General features: G+C 45.5%; 2 protein-coding genes across 12 annotated transcripts in view; one reads left to right on the top strand and one right to left on the bottom strand.

Moving 5' to 3' along the window:
• CNOT1 (CCR4-NOT transcription complex subunit 1) overlaps window positions 1-15,891 on the top strand; it is a 64,575-nt gene extending 48,684 nt beyond the window's left edge. For 5 of the 9 annotated variants that reach the window (XM_026107372.2, XM_064519442.1, XM_064519441.1 and 2 more), the window contains exons 32-49: window positions 680-820; window positions 913-1,017; window positions 1,670-1,789; window positions 2,378-2,569; window positions 3,825-3,967; window positions 4,573-4,681; window positions 4,784-4,953; window positions 5,775-6,027; window positions 8,658-8,906; window positions 9,542-9,705; window positions 9,982-10,099; window positions 10,575-10,676; window positions 10,987-11,160; window positions 11,781-11,930; window positions 13,005-13,185; window positions 13,600-13,732; window positions 13,839-13,973; window positions 14,810-15,891. In XM_026107372.2, the coding sequence (XP_025963157.1) occupies window positions 680-820; window positions 913-1,017; window positions 1,670-1,789; window positions 2,378-2,569; window positions 3,825-3,967; window positions 4,573-4,681; window positions 4,784-4,953; window positions 5,775-6,027; window positions 8,658-8,906; window positions 9,542-9,705; window positions 9,982-10,099; window positions 10,575-10,676; window positions 10,987-11,160; window positions 11,781-11,930; window positions 13,005-13,185; window positions 13,600-13,732; window positions 13,839-13,973; window positions 14,810-14,888 (2,718 nt within the window). In that variant the 3' untranslated portion in view covers window positions 14,889-15,891. The remainder of the gene's footprint in view (window positions 1-679; window positions 821-912; window positions 1,018-1,669; window positions 1,790-2,377; window positions 2,570-3,824; window positions 3,968-4,572; window positions 4,682-4,783; window positions 4,954-5,774; window positions 6,028-8,657; window positions 8,907-9,541; window positions 9,706-9,981; window positions 10,100-10,574; window positions 10,677-10,986; window positions 11,161-11,780; window positions 11,931-13,004; window positions 13,186-13,599; window positions 13,733-13,838; window positions 13,974-14,809) is intronic. The other 4 variants (XM_026107377.2, XM_026107379.2, XM_026107378.2 and 1 more) reach the window with 1 other exon arrangement.
• A 1,701-nt stretch (window positions 15,892-17,592) lies between these two features.
• On the bottom strand, window positions 17,593-23,267 carry SETD6 (SET domain containing 6, protein lysine methyltransferase). Of its 3 annotated transcripts, none has more exons than XM_064519445.1 (9): window positions 23,169-23,267; window positions 22,595-22,693; window positions 22,187-22,331; window positions 21,228-21,369; window positions 20,688-20,882; window positions 20,340-20,463; window positions 19,679-19,859; window positions 19,305-19,447; window positions 17,593-18,755 (listed from the first exon to the last, which is right to left on the bottom strand). In XM_064519445.1, exons 1-9 carry the CDS (start codon window positions 23,193-23,195, stop codon window positions 18,447-18,449), a joined length of 1,365 nt encoding a protein of 454 aa, XP_064375515.1. In that variant the 5' UTR covers window positions 23,196-23,267; the 3' UTR covers window positions 17,593-18,446. The 3 variants fall into 3 exon arrangements, with proteins under 3 accessions (XP_064375515.1, XP_064375516.1, XP_064375517.1); XM_064519446.1 differs by having other exon boundaries at window positions 22,187-22,348; XM_064519447.1 differs by lacking the exon at window positions 21,228-21,369.
• Window positions 23,268-23,804: the final 537 nt, after the last annotated feature.

A 23,804-nucleotide genomic window follows, 5' to 3' on the forward strand; every position in this document is an offset into this window, starting at 1 on the left:
GGGAGCTGAGGGGGAGCCTCAAGTTATGTAGCAATGGCACAAGAGAAATGGAAACTTTTTTGTGCGGTTTACCCAGGTTTACGGCAAGTATTTTGCTGACGTGATTCTGAGGTGGTGGGCACCTCTGTATTCAGTTTCCAGTGAGTTGCTGCTTTGCACCCTGGAAGATTGATCCATCTGTTCAGTTTTCTATTAAAGCAGATTCCTGAGAAGACAACGAAAAAATCTGTATTAGAAGGGGAAAGCATTTGAAAAATGCTAAGGACCACTGTTCTGCCTTGCTAGTGATGTCCCCTCACATCTTGTGATTAGAACCTAGGAAATGAAAAACTTTTAGGCCATGATACAAGGCTTGCTTTTCCTGCATTAGCACCTGTTGTATAGGCATCAGTCCAAAGCAGGACTTTCTTATTTCCATGGCCTGGAGATAGGTTGGTGAAGAAGAGGGGAGCTTCCTGCTCTTTTGTTCCTTGATGGAAGTATTTAGTGTCGTCTTGCCTATGTGCTTGACTGAAAGCTATGCAATATTCAATTTATTATTGTATATTGCATGCAAAGTGAATGCAATCCTAAGACCATTCTTTTTTAATGCTGGTGTTATGCTGGTGGTGGTGCAAATCTTAAGACTGTATCAAGTGAAAGTTTATAGCTTCTGTTGATTATTCCTGGTTTTCAATAGGCAGCCTCCCCACAACAGAGGGACATGATGGAGCAAGCAGCTGCCCAGTTAGCGCAGGATAATTGTGAGCTCGCATGCTGCTTTATTCAGAAGACAGCTGTGGAAAAGGCGGGCCCTGAAATGGATAAGAGGCTAGCAACTGTGAGTATGGGGCTGCTGTCTTTCCAAAAGCTTTATTCGCCCTCGTACACATGTGGACTCGGTGTCAAAAATTTAATGTGTTGTTTTTCCAGGAATTTGAGCTCAGAAAACATGCTAGGCAAGAGGGTCGTCGGTACTGTGATCCTGTTGTGTTAACTTACCAAGCAGAACGGATGCCAGAACAGATCAGGTTAAAGGTGAGACTACTAACTGAGTTTTATATTCTGATGTTGCTTTTCTTCCCCCTCCTGATAATAAAGAGTTGATGGTGCAGCTTTAGCTGAGCAGTCTTATATTTTACGTTTCTTGTTTGACAGTGCAGCTGCTCTTAGCTTGATTAGTAATGGAGATGCATTAAAATCTTGTTTCCAAAATGAGTGTTCATGTCACTTTTCTCAGTTCCTTGGAGAGACAAATTTTTTTTTTTTTTTTTTTTTTTTTTGTTCTGTGCTGTTCCTTTCACTAAAAGAAGGTCACTGGTCTGTTTTGTCTTCTCCTTTGTATTTTGTTCCCTTTAAAGAGCATACCTGTACTCTCAGCAGAGTACTTCCATGTGCATCAGAGAAGCAGGAAGTCTGTATTCAATTCTTTTTGTTTCTGGCAATGTGAGGTGCAGCTGTATGGCAAAATCTTCCTGTTAAAGGAGGTGTGGCAGGGAAAATAAGACTTTAGTACAGAGGATCAGAATCCTACTTCTTGATGTCTAGACTGCTCTGTTTAACAAACTGTGTTTAAGAATCTGTTTAGGTTTGTGTAGCTACCTGCTATACAAACTGCTTTCATTCCTTACTGCCACAGTGCTTAATGATGAGGTTAATGTCTTGTCCCTGCCCCTTCTGTATTGTAAAGGTTGGAGGTGTGGATCCAAAACAGCTGGCTGTTTACGAAGAGTTTGCTCGCAATGTCCCTGGCTTCTTACCTACCAATGATTTAACTCAGCCTACGGGATTCTTGGCTCAGCCTATGAAGGTATAGATTGCTGAACTAGATTGGTGTGAGAGTACTGTAAGCCCTTTTGGTGAAAGTTGCAGAACTCACTTCTTTTTTGCTAAAAGGCGAGTAAGAATGAGGCATTCGTAACGCTTGGGAATACTGTTTAAAAATGCATTAGTTTTAAAAGACAAACTGATGGCAACATAAAGCTGTTCTCTTACACCCAGTCTGTGTGGTGTTGGGGATAGGGGAGTTCTTTTGTGTGGGATTTTAACGTAAACTGGGACAAGATCTGCAAGTTACAATTACTACACATGATCTTTTAGTAGCAGTGAAGCGTATAACTTTCAGGTTACTTTGGGGGAAGGTTATGGATGGCGCACACTGATTTTTAAGATAATGGACAGATCCTTGTCTGTGTACTTGGTCTAAGGACTGCTGGTTATTTCCACAACTAATTTGCTCATAATACTTCTGTGTTACCCACATAAACTGACAACGATAGTGCAGAAGACTGTGTTCTTCTGATGCTATAAGTTCTGGAGCAGTCAAGGTCAATTGATATTCAAGTTTCACAAATACAGTCAGTGCAAAAGTCACTCTCTCCCACTTTCTCTTAAACAGCAAGCCTGGGCTACAGATGATGTAGCACAAATCTATGATAAATGTATGACAGAACTGGAGCAGCACCTGCAGTCCATTCCACATACCCTGGCCATGAATCCTCAAGCTCAAGCTTTGCGCAGCCTCTTGGAGGCTGTGGTAGTGGCTCGTAACTCACGTGATGCTATTGCTGCACTTGGACTGCTGCAGAAGGTGAGTATTAACAACTCTCTTCCTGTTACACCTTATCTAGAATTTATTCTTTATTACTGTTCTGGCTTGTGAATCATCTTGGTGATGATGACTGCCTATCTTCATGCATCCTGTGGAACCTGCTTGGTGAACAACATTGAACACTTGCTGCCTTTTGAAATTCAGTGAATAAAATGGGAGGAGGGACGTGTTGTTCACTTGACATTGTACAGGCTCTGGGCAGGCTGCTGGGGGGAAGGAACAGGTACAGAATGCTGGGACGCAGGGTGGTAGGTTTCTGTGGGGCAAGTAGAGCTGTTGCACACTCGAGTGGTTTCCGATTTTTGGAGTGTTTTGAGGCGAAGCAAGACATTTAAATTGCAATTGTAAGGGGATGGTATTGAGCATAGTACTGAATTCCTAGTGGCAAACTTGTGTATTGCAGTAACTGATCTATGGGTGTGCCAGTTAGAAAGACGCAAGCAGGGAGTGTTACAGTGAGCTCCATGACTTGAGCAAGCATAAATGCCTGTGTAGAACAAAGTGACAGACTGGGGGCGGGGAAAACGTTTGAGAAGCAATAGGACACTGAACAGCCTGCACTAGGGTTAAGAACAGTGACAGAGCAAAAGTAACTAGAAGCTGGAGACCACTTCAAGGAATGCTCTCTGTTCTTAACTGATAGTGCAAACAACTACTGTAAGATTTACTCCTGACTAGGACTTGACTAGGTGCATTGTGCTGCCTCTGTAGAAAACTCATCTTCCATTTACTATAGACTAACACAGATGCATCTTAAACCGTGATTGCTGCTGATCTTTGTCTAAAGAATTTGAAAGCTGACCTCTGACATGTTTTATCAATCTTCTTTCATGTGGTTTTTTTGAGTCATATGCAGAATTGCTCTTGAAAAGCATTGACTCATAGAAGCTACAGCACAAAAAAATGCAGGCTTTCATGCTACTTGGTGCATGTATATATAAAACCAGTGGGCTGTAGAAAGACTGTAGGCTTGTTCATGGTAGAACGGCTGTGGACAGTGAATACCTAGGCGAATAGTGAATATAGTGAATACCTATACACATAATAGCTGGAAAAATCTCATGTAATCTTACCAACAGGGCCAGCACGGTGACCAAACTGTGAGGTTTTTTGTTTTGTTTTTGTTTTGGCATGGCTGCCAAGTCTTCTGGTGATAACTGCTGGTGATTTGGTTTGCGGAAGATTTGGAAGAGGACTTGTTTTTTCCTCTGCTAATAGGTTGCATCTATTCTAGGCTGTTGAGGGCTTACTGGATGCCACGAGTGGGGCAGATGCTGACCTCCTGCTTCGCTATCGTGAGTGTCATCTGCTTGTGCTGAAGGCTCTGCAGGATGGCCGTGCATATGGATCTCCATGGTGTAACAAACAAATTACTAGGTCAGTTATGAGATAATAGGTATACTGATATTGCTTCACTCATTCATTGGGAATTATTGTGGTGTTCTAAATTGTTTGCCTTGTTAGTATTTTGCACTGCTGCATCATTTAATTTGGGCAGGTCAAAAATAACTTTTTTCGTGTTAAAAGTAATTAGACCCTCTGATAATGCTGCTTCATCCTAGAATGCAGTAGGAGACTTTCATGGAATGAAGTATTAATGATGCTCTGAGAGGATCTCTCTGCTTGCTGTCACAAACTTAAGTGATATGATGTGTCTGTAGCAGAAACCCTAGCGCTTTAACTAGACAGATATGCCACTTTGTCCTCGGGTGAGAGACTTCTTATTCTGAACAAACGGAAGCTCTTGAAGGGCTGTTGTGACCAGTGGTACAGGGCAACAAATGCTTGAGGCAGGTGACTGTTCCTGAACTCTAGCATTACCTTGAAGACTGCTCCAGAATAAGTTCCTTTTGGAGCCAAGTAACAAACCACAGTTAGTTGCACAGTTTCTAAAGTGTTAAATCTGAGTTATTTCCCTTAAAATGCCCTTATTATTCCCTTAAAAGTTTAAGTACATATGAAAAGAAGTCCAATTCTTCTAGGTGCCTGATCGAATGCAGAGATGAGTACAAGTACAATGTGGAAGCAGTGGAGTTGCTAATCCGCAATCACCTTGTTAACATGCAGCAGTATGATCTTCACTTGGCTCAGGTAAAGAGAACTTACTCTTTTGGAGGAGAAAAGCTGTATTCAGTTGAGCATAAGATTTATACTTGAATTTCATAACCTTGATTGCCTCTTTCGTGTTGGCAGTCGATGGAGAATGGCTTGAACTACATGGCAGTGGCATTTGCCATGCAGTTGGTAAAGATCCTCTTGGTGGATGAGAGAAGTGTTGCCCACGTAACAGAGGCAGATCTGTTTCACACCATTGAGACGCTCATGAGGATTAACGCTCACTCCAGAGGAAATGCCCCAGAAGGGTGAGATTGAAATACTGTGCAATGTAGTGCTTCTCCAATACGATCATTTATGATTTGAAATAATTTACGATTGAATGATATGACACTACGTGTAATGCACAGCTTTAAGCTTCCTGTAGGGCTCCAGTCCTATGTTAGATAAAACTGTTCTCTTCTTCCAATGTCACTCTAATGTAATTGCTTTGATTTTCTGTCAAATTGTGTGCAATGCATATGAATACGCTTAGAAGCAGTTGCAGGATGGCTTTGAACAGAGTGCTTGAGCAGGAAAGCCTTTCTTATGCACTGTGCTCTAAAATACCGTGGTTCTGTAAGAAACTTGCCTGAATTCCTGATTTATCTCAAATTTAGGCAATATTCTTAGTCCTTTAAATTTTAAATATGTATAAATGTGTGTTGGCTAACCCAAGTAATTCATCAAATTAGACAATCCTGTCTCTTGCTTTAGTCAGTTTCCTGCTTAGAGTCTACAAAGCAGCTATCTACCAGTCTCACATGGTTTGTAGGCCTGCCAGCAGTAACTTGGGCAGTAAATATTGCCACAGCATCTGGAAATATCTGTGGGGCTTGAGTGTTTCTTGTTACTGAGGTGGAAGCAATTGCTGCTAGGCCTTAGAGACATGGATTGGAGCTTGGAGAACTCTTCTCTTTTGTGAGAGCTGCCAGCATCAGGCTAGTGGTGGTGGCAGCAGCTGCTGTCATCACCCCCAACTGCTAGCGAGAGGTCCTAAAGCTAAGATCATGTCTCTGCAGCTGATGTGGATGGACTGTCCTTGCTATGTTCCTGTTTTAACCCAGCTCTCTCTGGTCTGTTGCATTAGATTACCCCAGTTGATGGAAGTGGTCCGATCAAACTATGAAGCCATGATTGACCGTGCTCATGGAGGTCCCAATTTCATGATGCATTCTGGAATATCCCAAGCCTCTGAGTATGATGACCCACCAGGTCTGAGGGAGAAGGCGGAATATCTACTGAGGGAATGGGTGAACCTCTACCATTCAGCTGCAGCAGGCCGTGACAGTACCAAAGCTTTCTCTGCGTTTGTTGGACAGGTAGAGCTTTTGGAAAGAAAGGTGCTTTTTATTCAACATAAGTAGGGTGTGATGCCCTCCATTTTAAAGCAGTGTTATAACCAGTGTTAGACATCCTTTTGAAACTTTTTCAGGTGTATGACAGTTGCCTGTTAAAATTCTCTCTCTTGCTTTGTTGGCAATAAAGAACTCTATAGAAACCCGTACCCTTCAGCAAATAATGTGCTACTTCAAATACTGTAGCAATAAGCTGTCAGTTCAGGCTCTGATTTTTGGTATAAATCTGGTGGGAAAAGAACTTCAAATGAGATAGTTACAGGGAATAGTTCTGACAAGGTCTGTGTAATGAAGCTTGGCTTCTGTTACTCCCCATCAATAATAGTGAAGGGTCTGACAGCCTGCAGAAGTAAATTGCCAGTAGGTAGAAATGCAGGTGAATTGTTTCAGACCACATGAAGAATGGATGCCTTTTTTTAATTGGAACCACTGCTGAGTGGGGCAAACATCAGACTTCATTAGCTAAAGTCTGAATTCAAACAGCCAAACAACCCTGACATTTCACTTCTGGGCACCTTAACAGGTGTGATGAACAGCACACATGTGCCAGCCAGGTATGACTGAGAAAAGAAATGCACTCAGTAACCCAGCATGGTACTGAGTAACTGAGCCTGGTACTGATTCCCTATGTAATATTTGCAGTCATCTTGTTGAAACTATATTCATATCAATTCCTTGACTGCAAGGAAGCCCCTAGTTTAGTCTGTCTGCATGATGTTCTCTTTCAAAATCAGCACTAATACCACAGAAATGCTACAGAGCTTGCAGCTGCCACCCAAAAGCAGTTCAAGCTGTAAAGTCCGAATAACACTGGATGCCTCACTGGTGTGGAAGCTCTTGGCCCAAAAAAGTTGGAGAGCCCCGATGGGGGAACTTTTGTTTTTTGTTTTGTAAGCTACCACTAAAGAGATAGTGGTAGTTAGAAGCCTCTATTAAGGTTAATTCTCTTTATACCCCTCTCGCTTTGCACAGATGAATGGATAAGGGAAGCTCTTGTTGACAGGTATTGCCAGAGGTGCAGTGTGGGCTTTCTGTACTCCTTATTTTAACTACAGACAATGATACAGAAGAATAGTTCTGGCTGTGCTTGTCAGCTGCTCCTAAGAACCATGTGACCATGCTAACCTCTACTGTATCAGCTGTTTAATTGCTGGCCTGGCTCTGAACCCTGACAGGCCTAGAGGGGTAGCTTGCCCAGCTCATTCTCCTGAAACACTAACTGGGCACTACTGTCTCTCTTCCCTAACGGAAGGCTTATCCCTGTTAGCTGTAAAATACAACATGATTCACCTCCTGAGTGTGGTGATGGCAGCAACCCTTCATCTTACTGTAGCTTCTCAAGAACAAGGATTTTTCTGAGCTGGAGAAGAACCATTGGCAGCTTCTGTGTGGTTCTGATGCACAGATTTTCATCCAGCTTCCTTGAGTGCTGGCTTATAGCCACCTTCCTGTTGGTCTGAATTCTAGTGCATAGCATCTTTTTGCCCTTTTGGAATGTGTTTATGGGTCTTGTGTTAAGCTGACTTTCTAAAAGAGGCTTTAGCCTTACTGATTCATACTTCATGTGACGTCGTTCTTGATTTTGTACCTTAAAATATGCTCATAAAGTATACTGTAGTATGGGGTACTCATAATGCTGAATGCCCTTTGCACTACTTGACTCTGTCAACTTGTTTGCTTACCTTTTATAAGTACTGTCAAATTTGAAATAACTGAAATACATGAAATAAGAGAGTGTGTGCGTGTATGTATGTATATATGTATATAACTTTTTCCTTACAGGCTACAGATGTGAGGTTTTTTAAAAAGGAGCATTTTTTAATTTCTGCATTAAGAAAGATTTTAATACTGGACTTAGAGTGGCCTTAATTTTGGCTGCTTTCATTCAGAAGAGTTGCTTCCTTTCCAGTAATTCCTTAGGACAAGAAGGAGCATATTACTTAGAAGGCAGATATGCGGCTTCCCTTTTTTAAAAGCTATTCCAGAAATACCAGAGGTTTTCCAAAAGTTAGTGATGATGCTGTTTATGTAGCTTCACGTTTTTGCAGTGGGAGTTCTGAAGTAAGATTCCTTCTCCAAAAGCAAGAGGCTTCCTGCAGTGTAACTTTAGATTCAGTTTGATGGCTTTAATATTGGGATAATATATAAAATGAGGTTTCATTTTGATATGTTTGCTTAAAAACAAAACAAAAAAAACCCAAACCAAACTGCCTTCCCAGAAACCCCAGGCTTTCTTTGCACACTGTCTTCTTATGAGGAGAATTTACTATTCTAATGCATCTTGCTCCTACAGAAGATGCTACAAAGATGATTTGTAAACCAACTTTCTGAAGTAAGCAAAGACCATTACTGAGTTGGTAGCTGAACTCTACCCTTCCCAAGAACACTCGTGCACTGTGTGGGCTCCTAAAGGCCTGACAAATTTGCTCTTGCTTTCCTTCATGCAAGGTCAAGTACTTGTAGCAGAGATAGCTTGCTACCTGTGTCTCTTGAGAGAGCAGTAAAAGTTAATTGTGCCAGGCAAAGTGGATGCTTTGTAAAGTGTTTGTTTGAAGTAAGCTGTAAAATGAACTTTTCGTATTTGCAATTCTGAGGGTTTTTCCTTTCCCTGACAGATGCACCAGCAAGGAATCCTGAAAACGGATGACCTGATAACTCGATTTTTTCGTCTTTGCACTGAAATGTGTGTTGAAATCAGCTATCGTGCTCAGGCTGAGCAACAGCATAACCCTGCTGCCAACCCCACAATGATTCGAGCCAAGTGCTACCACAATCTGGATGCCTTTGTGCGACTTATTGCACTGCTAGTGAAGCACTCTGGGGAGGCAACCAACACAGTTACAAAAATCAACCTCCTGAACAAGGTTGGGAACTTTTCTGTACCTGTTGTATTTAAAGTGCATAACTGGGTGTATCTCTGTTTATATATGTGAAACGTAAACCTTAACGCAGACTACAGCTAAAATATCGTATAAGGGCTTGAATGGATTGGTCATTGAACAGAAACTGAATGGAATGTCAGGTTGTCAGGTGGCTTTCTTGCTCATAAAGATTTCATATCAAACACCAGAAACTAGTTCTCCTCCAGTTTGTGCCTTGAAATTAAAAACAAACAGCTGATGCTTTAAGCTGTGAGAAGGATGTGGTTAAGGCTGATTTTCTTGATGTCTGCCTTGGTTTTATGAAAGCCTATACCCTTAGTTTCTGGCATATGGCTGGGTGCTACCTAAGACCCTCCAACACTGCTCACTCAGTTGTTGTGACTGGTCTTGTAGGACAGGGAGAGCAAAGTATAGTGGTTGGGGCAGTTGCTGATGTAGATTAGTTTACACAACCAACTGTTTTCCAGCTGCCAGAACTTCCGGTTCCTACTGGAAGCTACTATTTTTTTTAATTATTTATTTATTTTGGATGGCTAAAATGTTATCTGTGGTCTGACTTGCAAAGTAATTCTTGCTGTCATCCTGAAAAGTGTATTGAAATGTGTTAATTTCTTTAGGTTCTCGGTATTGTGGTGGGAGTTCTTCTGCAGGACCATGATGTCCGGCAGAGTGAATTTCAGCAGCTTCCTTACCATCGCATTTTCATCATGTTGCTGTTAGAATTAAATGCTCCTGAGCATGTGCTGGAGACCATCAACTTCCAGACACTCACAGCCTTCTGGTATGTATTTGAGATTGGCCCCAGTGCTCATCCTTTCCTGAGAGGATCAAGGATTTTCATCTAAAAGCTGTCTGACTGTTCATTCATGGTGGCTTAATCACATTTGGAATAACTGGTTCTAATGTAGATTGTCCACTTGCTTGTGTTAAGGAAGATCACTGGTAAAACCAAGATGCTAAAATGCCTTGCTTCTAGGGCTGTGTATGTTTTCCCTCAATATTGTGAAAAGCAGTCTTATTGCTGTGCACTTTTAACCTGCTCTAACTTTTCTTTCAGTAACACATTTCACATCCTGAGGCCTACAAAAGCTCCAGGTTTTGTTTATGCCTGGCTGGAACTGATCTCCCATCGGATATTTATTGCAAGAATGCTGGCACATACACCACAGCAGAAGGTGTGGCTGCAGTTTATCTTTCCTAAATTAAAAAGCTCACACAGAAGGGTGCTTATCTGGTGTGATGCTGTTTCACATCTCTTGAAGTGCACTAGTAGCATGGCTGTTCTGTTTGTGTTGCCTTCCATATTCACAGTAACCTAACTGCATGGAGGAGAGTCTTTGTGTCAAACTATTGAAGATGGGGTGACTGGAAATTAATAAACATACCTTTGTCAAAGTTGTAGAGCTGTAGTCTAGACTGAATTACTGTCATCTCAGTATGGCATGCTTAATGTTCTGAATACACCTATAGCATATGATGTGCAACTGAAGCCCTTGAAACTGGAGGTGTGCTGCAATCACCTGATAGAGCTAGCAGTAGAACTTACTCTCAATACAGATCCAGATGAAGACCACTGTAGTGATGACTTTGAACTTAAGACAACTGCTCTTCCTTACACATTGTTCACCTGCTGTTTTTCCTTCTTGACAGGGTTGGCCTATGTATGCCCAGTTACTGATCGATCTTTTCAAGTACTTGGCTCCTTTTCTTAGAAATGTGGAACTCACCAAACCTATGCAAATTCTTTACAAGGTAAAAAACGCACATGATCTAGTAGATACTATTTCCAGCAGAACTCCTCTGAAAATAGAGGTGGATTAAAGTAGCAAAACTTGTTCTCGTAACAGAATATGATTTACTGTTCTTTTACAGTCTGTTTCTATACGTTAGAATTAAATGCAAGTCAGTGGGACAGACACGGGCTCTACCTTACTAGATTAATTTCTTCCTGTAAGTCTTTAATCATGTGACAAGGCAGGCTATCTTTGCAAGTTCTTGGGCAGTTTCAGCAGGAACAGTTAGGAGCGTCTTTATATTACAGCCACTGTTTTTTCTTTTGCAGGGTACCCTGCGAGTGTTGCTGGTCCTGTTGCATGATTTCCCAGAATTTCTGTGTGACTACCACTATGGGTTCTGTGATGTGATCCCCCCTAACTGTATTCAGCTAAGGAACCTTATCCTGAGTGCCTTCCCACGGAACATGAGGCTTCCAGACCCTTTCACCCCCAACCTGAAGGTGGGACTTTTGTGAGATTGATAATAGGAGCTGGACCATTCTGAAGCCAGGCTCTTGCATGCTGGGGAGAGGCTTTGAGAAGTGTTAATATTATCTGACTAAATCCTTGGGCATTTATCAGTCTTGTAATTGTGGAATGACTGCTGCAGGGTAAACTTTCTCATGCCTCTTTAAGGTTGTCCTGTATTTCTTGGTTGCATGAACTGTGCTGGGTGACAGAAGTGAAGCTGTAATACTCATTCCGTTAGCTCTTTTCGAGACTGAAGAAGGCTGTTCTTGACTTGTGCAGATGTTTGTTCTTTGTTAGAACTACCAAACTGTGAGAGTTTAGATTGGGAGATGGTGACTGAACTCTCCCATGGCCTTCCCTCTTGAATTCCTTAGCCTCTACTCTCAGTTCTTTGAGACAATACTCATTTACCACAGTTTGCCCGTAAAAGAAGAGAACAGTTTATTCTGAAACCTGAGAAGGATTTAGTGTTTCCTCCTTACTGCTGGTAGGAAAAAGCTATCAACAGCAGTAGCTGATGTAATATCACTTAGAGATCTGCTTTTGCACTTTACTCCTTTTTTAAGATCAGTTTACTTACTGTTTAGTTGACTGGGTTTTCTCTTGACAGGTGGACATGCTGAGTGAGATTAATATTGCTCCACGGATACTTACCAATTTCACTGGCGTGATGCCACCTCAGTTCAAGAAAGACTTGGATTCTTATCTCAAAACCCGTTCTCCTGTCACTTTCTTGTCTGACTTGCGCAGCAACCTACAGGTAAGTGGCTGGTTCGTGAGGGTGCTGAATACAAATAATCTGAGACAAATGATCTTATCGGCTGAGTTGCCCTCCTTTCTTGCGGGAAGTATGTTGGTGTATAGTAAGCACGTGTTTTAGACAGTTGGATTGACCTCTGAAAATGCTCCCTTCTCTGAATATTTCTTCTCCCAGGGTCTAGCAGGACACTAAATCTCTGTGCTAAGTAGTTTCATCAAGGGGTAAGGGGAGCATAAGGAAACGGGAATGTCAACTTTGGCAACCCTGAAGTGATCCAGTTTAAAAGCAGTTGGTTTTATCTACGGGTTGTCCTAAGGGCTGACCAAGAGCTGCCAAATCTTGTATTGAAAATACAAGGTTATCTAAACCTTTATGACACTTCTGCTTGCATGTCTTCCTCTAGTGCACAGCTTTGCAAACCTTAAGTAGAGAAGACAGAGCTGATGGCATCAAGCTCACTTTTCTGTCCACTACCACTGTGGGGTGATGAATTGTCTGTGATGTCCATCATACAACTCTAGCACTGTTTACCCAGGACATATCTGAGACTTCACATGTTTTACTGTACTTGACTGCAGTTTTTCAGAATCTGATTAAATTTTGTTTCCAAGTGAACTTAAGGTTGCTGTTTCTTGCAGCCTGTGTATCTACATGCTGATGCTTCGGGGGAAAAATATAGCTAAAGCCCAGTTCAGAGTTACTGGCAAATGCATATATTCAGTATTCAGGATTGAAGTTGGACTTTCTTAGGAAAATTATTCACAATTAGGCATTCATGCAGGTGGTGTCTTTCAACCAGTCTGTGGTACCACTGGTGAATTCAGATGCATTGACCTGGTTGTTTTCAGTAAGGAGTGCAGAAGTTGTCTGTCAGGTCTTTCAGTGCTTTGCTGGTACCTTTGGATATATACCCACAGTGTTACAAGATGGCAAATGCTAAACTGAACTTGGGCACGAAGTGTGTTGCCTTCTGCCATAATCAAGAAGATATCTGAATGCTGTGTGCTACAAATCTGCACCTTAGATTGCTGAATCAATATAGAATATGAATGCTTCTTTTGTCTTTGCTGTTAGGTATCAAATGAACCTGGCAACCGCTACAACATCCAGCTGATTAATGCACTGGTGCTCTACGTAGGTACTCAAGCTATTGCGCACATTCACAACAAAGGCAGCACACCCTCCATGAGCACTATCACCCACTCAGCTCACATGGACATCTTCCAGAATTTGGCTGTAGATTTGGACACTGAAGGTGAGCTGGAAACGCTTCTAGTACATGTGATCTCATTTAATGGCAGATTGTCTGTTTGAGCTATGAGAAGTACAGGAGATGTGTTTTGTGTAGCTACTAGTGAATCCGTAGTAAGTAATGCTACATTAGAATATTGAACTCTGAATACAGGAGAAATATTAAAACCAAATGTTCAAGATATGCAAGGGAATGAGAAATCAGTTTAATGAAGAGAAATCAAATTCTTAGTGCCCCATCAACTTGGATTGATGATGCTTTTTCATCTCTTCAGTTGTTTTTAATTATGTTTTGTGTAGCTGCGTAGGACAGATTCACGAACCTTAATCTTAAAGCAGTGCTAGTTGTTTCTTTACTTCTATTTTGTGTGTTTAAGGGAAACCATATGTACTGTACTGTACTATTCCTCTTCTGCAGGTCGGTACCTTTTCTTGAATGCAATTGCCAATCAGCTGCGATATCCCAACAGTCACACCCATTACTTCAGTTGCACCATGCTTTACCTGTTTGCAGAGGCCAACACCGAGGCTATCCAGGAGCAAATCACTAGGTGAGAGGGGGGAGGCATTTAACTTGCCTGCATTCAGCTTCTCTCTTTTTCCTTCCCTGTGCAATTCAGATCTTGAGCTCTAACTGTTTTTACTTCTCGACTGCAGGGTTCTCTTGGAACGACTGATTGTAAATAGGCCTCATCCCTGGGGTCTCCTTATTACTTTCATTGAGCTGATAAAAAATCCAGCATTTAAGTTCTGGAACCATGAGTTTGTTCACTGTGCTCCAGAGATTGAGAAGTGAGTATAATTTAACTATTAAATCACTAAAACAATACATCAGAAACGGGTTGAGTTACACCTTGAGTCTTTGGAGCTTCATAGTGGAGGCACCAATTGTTGCAGTACTAAGAGGAAAACATATAACCTGGGGGCAAAAAAGTGATTACTTCAAGTCCAGGAGCTGGCTACTAATCTTTTCTCTGTCCATTTGGCTATACATATACTTGCTTTTCTGTTACTATTTTATGAAATTGCTGCTCTTGCACAGAAGAGGGTGGCTTTGGAAAATCCCAGGCAGAGCTGCTGCCTTACAACAGTGACTGCACAGCCAGCTGGACTTTTACTACTGCTTCTTCACAGTAGCATCTGATATAATCAGATTTGTTCTTCAGGAAGTGAAGCCACCTGTTTCTCCCAGCAGATCTGAAATTTTTGTGGATGCTTTTGTACCGCAGTGAAGTTTTAGGTTGCAGCGGAGACCTTGGAGATGCATAAATGATAGTGGAATTGGGCTGCCACCAGTAACTCAGTAGAGATGGTTCAGAGCAGCCTCCTACATAATGTGAACAGATTCCTTCACGATGGTAGTGCACAAAGATGGTACCTGGCTGTATTTCTTGCTGTTTTTCCTTATTCTTTTGGGGACTGAACTGAGGCCACTGCATTTCTGTGATGAAGTATCCCAAAAAAGATCTGAGTCTGGCTCCTTCACCCAACACAGGACTTGCTAATTCACATTTATTTGGGAGTTTATTCCCAAATCCCCATCTTGTGATGATGGGGATCACAGTATATCAACCTCCTGATGGAGGGTACAGCTGACGCACCTAACGCTGCTTTGCTTCTGTGTTCAGGTTGTTCCAGTCAGTTGCACAGTGCTGTATGGGGCAGAAGCAGGCCCAGCAAGTAATGGAAGGGACTGGTGCCAGTTAGATGAGCTGCATCTTGTATTGTAAGCGTGCCAGCCTGGAGGTCCCCATCCCATCGACCGACAGAAGAATCTGTAAGGCTCTTCCTGACCTTCCCAGCCCCCTGATTGGGTACATGCAACAGACCTTGGGTGAAAGTCTGTGTGGGCACGTTCCAAAGTTTCAAACAAATTTTTGACTTTTGGCCAAAATTCAGAAGATGCTGTGAATATCATTTTGAACTAGTGTAAATACAAGGAACAGAAACGTTTGTCTGGACTTTTGGGTTTGTGCAAACTGTGTAAAGACAGGTGGGTAACTGGTGCCTGTCCAGCTTGTAATAAAGGGGCAGCTGCTGATGCCAAGCACTTGTCTGGGGCAGACCTCCTTGTCCTGACATTCCCAGACTCCCAAAGAATATTGAAAAGCCAGTTATAATATTATGTAACTTATTTTTTCTTTATGTGGATGGGGGACCTTTAAATCACTAAGTTGTTTTACAAAAAAAAGTGGATGTGTTTGGAATACGGGAATACTATGGAATAGGGAAGGGTGAGGGAGGGATTAAGGTTCAGAGTTCCTTTTTTTCCCCCCCCACATCAAATCATCAAATGCTGACAGACAGCAAGGGGAGCGGCAGTCGGAAAACGCCTCCTTTCTGTTGGAGAAGATACACCTCAGGCCCTTTGGGAGAGGGTCAGCTGTTTTTAGTAAAGAAACCAGAGACCAGGCCTATAGCTTTTTTTTTTCCTTTTTTTTTTTTTTTCTTTTCCTGACACTTGTAAATTTTGGAGGGGGGACTAAACCTAGACCTTCCCCCTGATGGCCACACAGTATAAGTTTGTTTAAAAAAAAAAAAAAAAAAAAGACCAAAGGACCAATACAGCCCATTTTGTAAGGATTTTGAATGTTTTGTAAAGTATTGGTCCATGTGTTGTATTTTGTAGCCTTTCTAGTTCTTGGGCTTTAGTTCTCCCACTTCTTGTATGTATGCATACTGTAGTTACACATTAAAGTCATGACATGCAGCACGTGCCACTGTGCTTATTCTCTCCAGTTCCATCCTACTTGGCCAGTTGATGTCTTTCAAAGTCTGTTCCACTCACCCAAAATTTGCAGTTTTCCAGTGTGTTTTAGGCACTGCCTGTGAGGAGGAGTTACAGAGCTTGTTTTGCAGCATGAGGTCGGAGAGAAGAGATAGAAACTTAGTTTGAAATGCAAAAGGAAAGGACTCAGTATAGCTTCTTGGGGAGGGAAATATTTTAGTTGCAAATTCGTAAGCAGAGTTTGTCTCTGAGTGTTGGGTTGGAGAGGAGATGCTATTCTTCCAGTACAGTACTTAAAGTGGAGGGATACAGAGAATAGATAGTAGTCCAGCTTCATTTCTAACAACGTGCTCCCCTGCTATACTTTCAACAAGAATCTTTGCAAGTTTGCTAGTTAGCTGTAATGAGGCTAGGTGGCTTTAGCATTGCTAATACTCTGAATTTTTAGCCTATGCCTTAGAACCTAACAGATACTAGGAAAAAGCTTCACTGTTTCTTTTTAGAAAACACTTCTAGTTTGTTAAATCTAGTTGACTGCTGTGGTATGGGTAGAGAGATCAGGATTCTCTTGCTTAGCTATAAGCAACTGCATCTGGCTTTGCCTTTGCTGCACAGAGCACAAACTAGATCTAGGAGACCACTGAGCCAAATGTCCCAGTGGCTCAAGGGGAATTTTCCAGCTCTTTCTGGGCCGTGTTTTGTCAGTCCCCTCTGTCTAAAGTGGCGGTCTCTTGCCAGTTTTTACAATTCCCCGGGCCTTGCTTGGCAGGTCAGCACTTGTGCTGAAGTTGACTCTTTAAAGTAAGGATTATTTGCTTTTGGCGCTGCAACTCTTAGCTTTCCACCTTTATTGCATTAGGCTACAGGGACCTATCAGTAATCAGTCTTTCATGTAGTCCAGATTCTGAGAGGTTTTCTTGATATTTAAATCTAACTAACCATAGGCAGAGCATACTGACTGTGATGTAGTAGTGTCCTGTCTTAATGACTCCTAATACTGACTATGCTAAGGCTCAAAGGTTTCTTTGGTTCTGTACTAACACTGCTGTACATAGCTGGTTCCTTCAAGCCTTAATAACTGCTGGGGTGGGTGTAGAGGAGGGTGGAAGGCGGCAGGACTCAGCCAAGATCCCATTAACTTTGTACAATGTAGGTTTGGTTGGTAGGACAGAGACTGCTGCACTCTGTATCCTCTCTTAGCAGGTAAGGAACCTGTGACTGAGCCTGTTACTGTCAAGGTAAATAGTGTTTGTGTCGGCTCCACAAGGATTACCAAAGAGCTTTGCCACAGCCGAGGCCTTGAGTATAATGCACCTCATGTTTGAGGAGTGAAGGTTAACCTTTTAGTCTGCTGTATGCATAATTTGAAATCTCCTAGCCTTTTGGAGGAAGAGCCAAGATGGCAGATTGGACTTTAAAGCTACTACTACTAAAGCTACTAAAGCTACTAAAGCTACTGCATGCTCTGCTGTAAGAATGAAAGGAGGGGGTGGGGAAGTAGCCTAGGTAATGTTACAAACACTCTGGCCTCCAGCACTGCAATTAGGGCTGTAGCTGACCTCTTTTATACAAGTGAATAGTCTTGGTTTTGCTTGTTTGCAATACTTCCAACTCTACAGCAGCATCAGGAAAGATCTCTTTTTAGATGGGACTTTGTACCCTGTTGAAGCAGACAACAGTGGCTGAGTAAGAACTATTGTTTTTATTAAACATAGGTTGGCCTGTAAACCTTCACTGTTTTGTCATACAGAAACTGCTGAAGGGAAAATATTAGCGCAGCTAAGCATGACGTAGAGCAAAACCTGATTTCAGGGAAGAACTGTATCAACTGGAGGGTGTATATCCAATGCTTAACCTACAGCAGTTGCAGAACTGTGACAGTGCCACTGTATAGTATATACAAACAGTATGAGCCTGAGAGATTTCTGTGTGGGCCTGAGATATATACCATATGCTTTTCACAGAGATAAAAGGAAACCTCTTGCTATACTGATCCTACATGGAAACCAGACAGATGGATGTGCTGGTACAGGTATACTCCTGTACTGCTCACTACTAATGGAGTACAGGGGAAGAGTATAGTTTGACATATCCATCTGCCAGATGTTTACTCAAAGTAAGAGTTACCAGATGTACTTCTGCTCCTGTTCATCTGGACAAGGAACAGCTCTTGCCTTGAATCACTAATGATAAGTGAGGAAACAGGCTTGTCATAATGCCAGTGTAGGTCTGTCTTCTGCAAGCAAATAGTAGGAGATCTGAGTTTTAGTAAATCCTCTAGAGGAGGATTCTGCTCCTGGTGCTGGTTGTGCTCCAGAGCTCCCATTGTATGATAACCCCTCCTTCCCCCCAAACTATTTCTTCTGCCATAACTGCTTAAGGTTTTTTCTTTATAGAGAGGTAGATAAAAAGCCAGATGCAATGCAAGGGAGAAGTGGGCCCAAATTCAATCTTTGTCTTGCTGTAGTAGAAGAAAGGGCCAAAGGCCCTTTCTGTGCTCAGTTCCAGGCAGTGGATTTCCAGGGGCAGTCAAGTTCCTACTGTATCAGCTCTAGGAGCTGATGCAAGATCTTTTTCTGTCCATAGCGCACATGCAAAGCTTGCTGCTCCCTTCGACTCAGTCTCTTGTAAGCCTCCTCATTATTTAGCAAGTCCTGCTCTGCTTTCAAGTCTGACCTGTAGGACTCTAGAGTCAGCAGCACACTATCATAAAGGAGCTTCTTACAGGGGTGTTTAAGTCTGGAGAGAGCTTCGTTAGAAAGTATAGAGTTCTCTTCCTCAGTGTCATCTTCCCAGCCATCTTGCTCCTTATACTCCTGGAATTCTTCTTCTGACATGCACAACACCTGTAATCACCCAGGCAAGGAGACAAGTCACTGGCTGTGTGAGTACATCAGGATTTCCTCCCTAGAGGAGTACAGTCATAGGGCTGTGTGGAACAAGTGAATTATTCCTCAGCTGCAGTTAGTGTCAGATGAGAAAACAGACTTGGATGCCTAATCACAAGTGACTTGTGGGTCAGGAGAACATTGAAATGGCAAACCTGGGTGTTGGGAACAGTCTTAAAAGAACATCTCAACTGCTACCTATAAAGGTGCAAAAACTCTAGAACAGCAGTAGCCATGAAGCTGTTCAAGACCAGTACATAAGTGTGTGTGGCTGGCTGTTTCAAGAAAGGTGCGCAGGAATGCAGTACCTGAAGTCTCAGGGGGCTGGACAGCCCCATTCTCTATCATTTCTCATTCAGGGCTGTTGGTACCAAACTGCATTTACATGCTTGTCTCCCTTCAGTTAACAGTTTTGTAGTGCAGCTGTTCAAACCAGTGTGCAGTTAGTCTGGGTTTTTCCCATCATGTAGCTCTTTCACTGACTGGTAATCTCCCAGCAGTGCTCACCTTCAGGGTCATGGACAGCTCTTCCTCTGTCAGCACCTCATCCCAGCCCAGCACGAAGGCACCTTCCTCCCCAACCATTTCCAGCTGGCATAGGAAGTCCCACTGCTGTGAGACCAGCTGCTGCTCTGCTTCACTTTTGGCACCTGTTTTGAAGACAGGAGCACATCTGTAAACCCCACCCAGCTTCCACTGGGAGGACAGATGAAGAAAGGGAGACAGGAGGCAGTAAATCTGTGCATAACCCCCAGCACCTTAAATGCTACCTGAGGATCTCATTTCCCCCTCACACTTGAGCCCTATTTCATTAAAGCACTATTTAACAGGGGCAGATCCCTGACCCATCCTTTCCCAGAGTGGTTAAAAGTGATACTCACGTTGCAATGCTGCCTTGCGCACTGTCACCATCTGGATGTCAGCTGTGTCATTTGTGTTGCCAGGGTAGGGCTCTGCAAAGCCATACATGTGTAGGAGCTGCCAGTTGGCCATCTGTCCGTAGGTGTTGAAGATCTCTTGTCCTTTGCTGATGGGTTGTGTTGTAACCATCTGTAAACATTTCTGCAAGCAGAGACAGAAGAAGCTCTAAGAAAGCTACTGCGATCCTACCAGTCTCAGGAGGGGGATGCTTCCTGGGGCTATGGTGGTGGCAGCAGAGGCTGCCAGGCCTGCCAGTGCTTCAGGCATGTGCCCTCCTTCATATATGATCCTAGGAAAAAGCTAACAGCTACTCCTCTATTCATAAAAGTAAGCAAGACAAACAAGTCTCAAGTCTAGTGCTGCAGCAAAAGCACCTTCAAAGAAGTTCAGATGACCCAAAGCTCTTTCTAGCTAAACCAAGCAAAAAGCAGGGGAGTATGTACAATAGCTTCATACTAAAGAGACCCAGGCCAGGCTCACTTGCTGCTTTCAACATGGGAGTAGTGCTGCCCTGGCTTCAAACAGGGAGATGGCCTCTCTACAGCACCAGTCCCCGAGGCCAGCCCTGCCTTGCAATGAACAGGTACCAGACTGCGCTGCGTGCACCGGCTTTGCACTCACCGGAGCATATTCCAGGTTGGCATTGTGGTTGGCCACATGATTCAAAATGTCTGCTACTGGCACCATCATTGGAGGGTTGGGCCCCTTCTCATCTTCATCTGCTTCCTCCAGAGGCTCCTGAAAGCTAATACAAGGGAGGCAAAGACAAGCCAGTTTTATACCCTGCAGTACAGCCCAAGCTTCAGCTTTTCTCTAAAACGTTGCAGTACAGCACAAGAACATAAGTAACACAGACTATGATCATTTCCCAGTCTCTGGTGCTGCCACTTGCCCTTCATCAGCCTTGTATGAGAGCCTGAGACAGTCTCCTTCCTTCCCCCCGTTGAGAGCAAAGCCCTCCCTTCTCACCTGTAGGCCATGACAAATGCCACCAGTTCCTTGTACAACTCCAGCGTGTGCAGTTTGGGGTCAAAGATGTCAGGGTGGCACTCCATAAAGGGCAGGATGATGGAGCTGTACTCCAGGTGGATGTTGACTAGGTCCTTGTCTACTGCTTCTGATATGCCTGTGCCCTGCAGAAGCCTTGTTCTCTCCTCTTCAGGCCTGTTGCAAGAAAAGAAGAGCAAGTTTCTCTCCATCTACTACTGCAGAGAGAAGGGTCTATAAATTCCTCCCTCCTCCAAAATCTGAGCCTTGCGGAGGCTCTGCTGATTCTTGTTTTCGGATTACTTTCTGTAGCCAGCTGCAAGCCTGTGTAGTGCCTGGGAAGGTCCCTCAGGCTGCCAACACTAACAGCATAGGGCTGGAGTAGAGGACGGTAGAGTCATCCAGTAAAACCGCATCCAACCCCCAAAAGAGCAGCGTCGAGCTCAGTTTCCCTTCTTCCTGGACAAAGCTTAGATTCAGCTGCCCAATTCACCTCCACAGAGCCACTTGGTTTCACTTTACCAGAACATGGGGTGATCCAGGCTCCTGAAGTCCTGCCAGAGTGAGAAATAAGGCTGCCAGTGGGAGCTGCTGGTTGTATATTCATGTAGCAGGGCCAGCAGGAGAGGCACCCAGCCAGACTGGCTCTGCAATGACTCTCGGGCTAAGGAACCAAACAGGAGAGAGCAGGGTTGAACGTACGCTGATTGATCTGGGTTTTGTTCCTTTTCCCTGAGAACATGGTCTTCCAAGTATCAAAGCTCAGCACAAAGGAAAAACCCCAGACTCAGTGCCTTAAGCTTAGATCTCTTAAGTCTCAGGTTTGGCCAGAGCTTAAGCAGAACCAAAAGCTGCCATGCTCTGTAGCCACGGTGCTGAGCGGGTGCATGACCTAGTCCAGCTTCTGTCCCCCCCGACACTGCACTGCAGCCTCACCTGGGGCTGTAGGTGCTCAGAGCAGCAAAAAACCACTTTCTCCTAGGAGACACCTTGAGGAAAGCACAGCCACGTTGGTTGTTGCTATGCTGGAGTAATCAGCTTTTCTAACAGTGCTCTTTGCCAGCATGGCTCTGGACCGCCTTGGAAAAGGATGGGGGGCTCAGCTCTCTCCCTGCTGCCACTAGGAAGGGGGAAGACACAAGGCTCTCCCAGGCCACCCCCTCTCTCTCCTGTTCACTAGCGGCCCTGCAAATTCCTGCTCCCTCTACCTCCAGCAGTCAAGGCACTAGTTCTTCACCAGGACCTTGCTTCCTGCTCCCAAGGTTCTCTGATATCCTGCACAAAGCAGGAGCATTCCCTAGACTTTATCCCAGACCACTTTTATTCCACTGAAAGGAAGATGGAGCAAGTGCAAGTAGGGTGCTGAGAAAGACAGCAGGCCTGCTGGAAAGGGGAGGATAAAGCAGCCAGACAAGCCCTGACTGCCTCCTACCCAGCGTGGGAGCTGAAGGCAGTGTCCTCAGGTCTCCCCTTGTGCTCACCTTCCTGCAAGAGGGCCTGGATGGAGCTGGTGTACTGGGACAGCAGTGCAGTGCGAGGGATGGTGAAGAGGACTTCTCCCACCTGGAGATCCTCGGCGGCCAACATGCCGTAGTCTGCCACGGTGCCCTCCCTGCTCACGCAGACCTTGGGTGAGAGGCAACCTGTCAGGAGCGTGGGGAGGGAAGTGCGGGCAGGCGAGGCTACGGCTGGACTCTGCACAAACCCAGGCAAGGTTTGGATCACCTTCCCCATCTCTGGTGCGCAGTTAGTAACCACGCTCGCGGCCTCCCTGCCCACCCCATTCCTCTTCTGACCCAACCCATGGGTGGGTGAGGCTGGGTGTCTCCTGCCCTCCCAGCCCCACAGCCAAAGGGGAGCCCAGCTGAGACTCGCGCTGCCCCACTCACCTTTGGGCTGAGCTCCAAGCCAGCCTTCTTGCACCATGCCAGGAAGCCTGCGATGGGATCAACGCTGCCCTTCTCGGCAGTGCTGCTCTCAGCAGCCACCTGCAGACAGAAATAGGGGTCAAGCACAGGGAGTCTCCAAACGTAAGGAAGAAAGGCGGGCAGGAGGGAGCCGTGGTGCCTCCACGCAAGCCTTTTAGAGCTCCAGGGCCAGCCGCTAAGTTCCAGCCGCAGCCGCGGCTTCCCTGGCTGTCACTGAGGTCCCACTTCAGCCTCCCCCGTCCCAAAGCGCGCTGAAAACGGGCTGAAAGCGGGGCGGGGGCGGGCGGCGCAGGGCCCTTGCCGGCTCCCCCCGCACTGCCCGAGGCGCGGCAGTGCTCTCCCCAGCCCCCCCCGCCGCGGGCACGGCCGGCCCCGGCGCGCCCTGCCGAAGCGTTGAGCGGGGCCGGGGCTCGGGCCCGGGCGCACCCGGGAGGCGGGGCCGCGCCGGGCCCCGGCGGCACCTACGCGGCGGGTCGGGGCGGGGCGGGGCGGGGCGGAGGGGGCCCGGGCCGCGCCGCGGCCGCCGCTCCGCTACCTTGGGCCGCTTAGCCGCCGACGCCATGGAGCGGCGAACACGTGGTCCGCGCCCACGTGCCCCCCGCTCCTTCCGGGAAGAGGCAAGCGCCGCCTCCGCGCGCGCCGTCCGACGGCGGCCGCGGGGGGCCAGGCGCGGGCGCGGAGCAGCGGGCTCCCCAGCCCTGCCCCGCCCTCCCCCGCCCCGCGCCGCGGGCCTCGGCGCGCCTGTCTGTGGGGCCGGGGCCTCGCTGGGCGCCCCGGGGGGCTCCCCAGGCCTCTGGCTGCCGCCCGGGGTGGTTTCTGCGCACCGCGGGCGCCTCCCCGTGGGTCTCGGGGCGCAGCGGCCTGCGGGTGCCCTTGGGTGGGCCCAGGCGCCGCCCCGTTGCTCGCCGTGCGGCCGGGAGGGGACCCGTCCCCGGGCCGGTTCCCGTGCTGGAGCAGCTCGCCCTGAACGCGTGGGCCTGAGCAGGGCACTGCCACCTCGCTGCCGGGGTGCCTCGGGGCTCCCAGGGACGGCAGGGTGGGAATGGGTCTTGGCTTGGGGCTGCAGTGGCCTTTTCCTTGCCGCTCAGTGGAGGACTCCTCCGCAGCAATGGGGTTGAGACCTGCGGGACACAAATCCTTGCTGTGAAGAGCTCAGAACAAGTGGGAAAAA

Source organism: Dromaius novaehollandiae, chromosome 13 (assembly GCF_036370855.1).
Source record: "Dromaius novaehollandiae isolate bDroNov1 chromosome 13, bDroNov1.hap1, whole genome shotgun sequence".
NCBI classification, from domain to species: Eukaryota; Metazoa; Chordata; class Aves; order Casuariiformes; family Dromaiidae; genus Dromaius; species Dromaius novaehollandiae.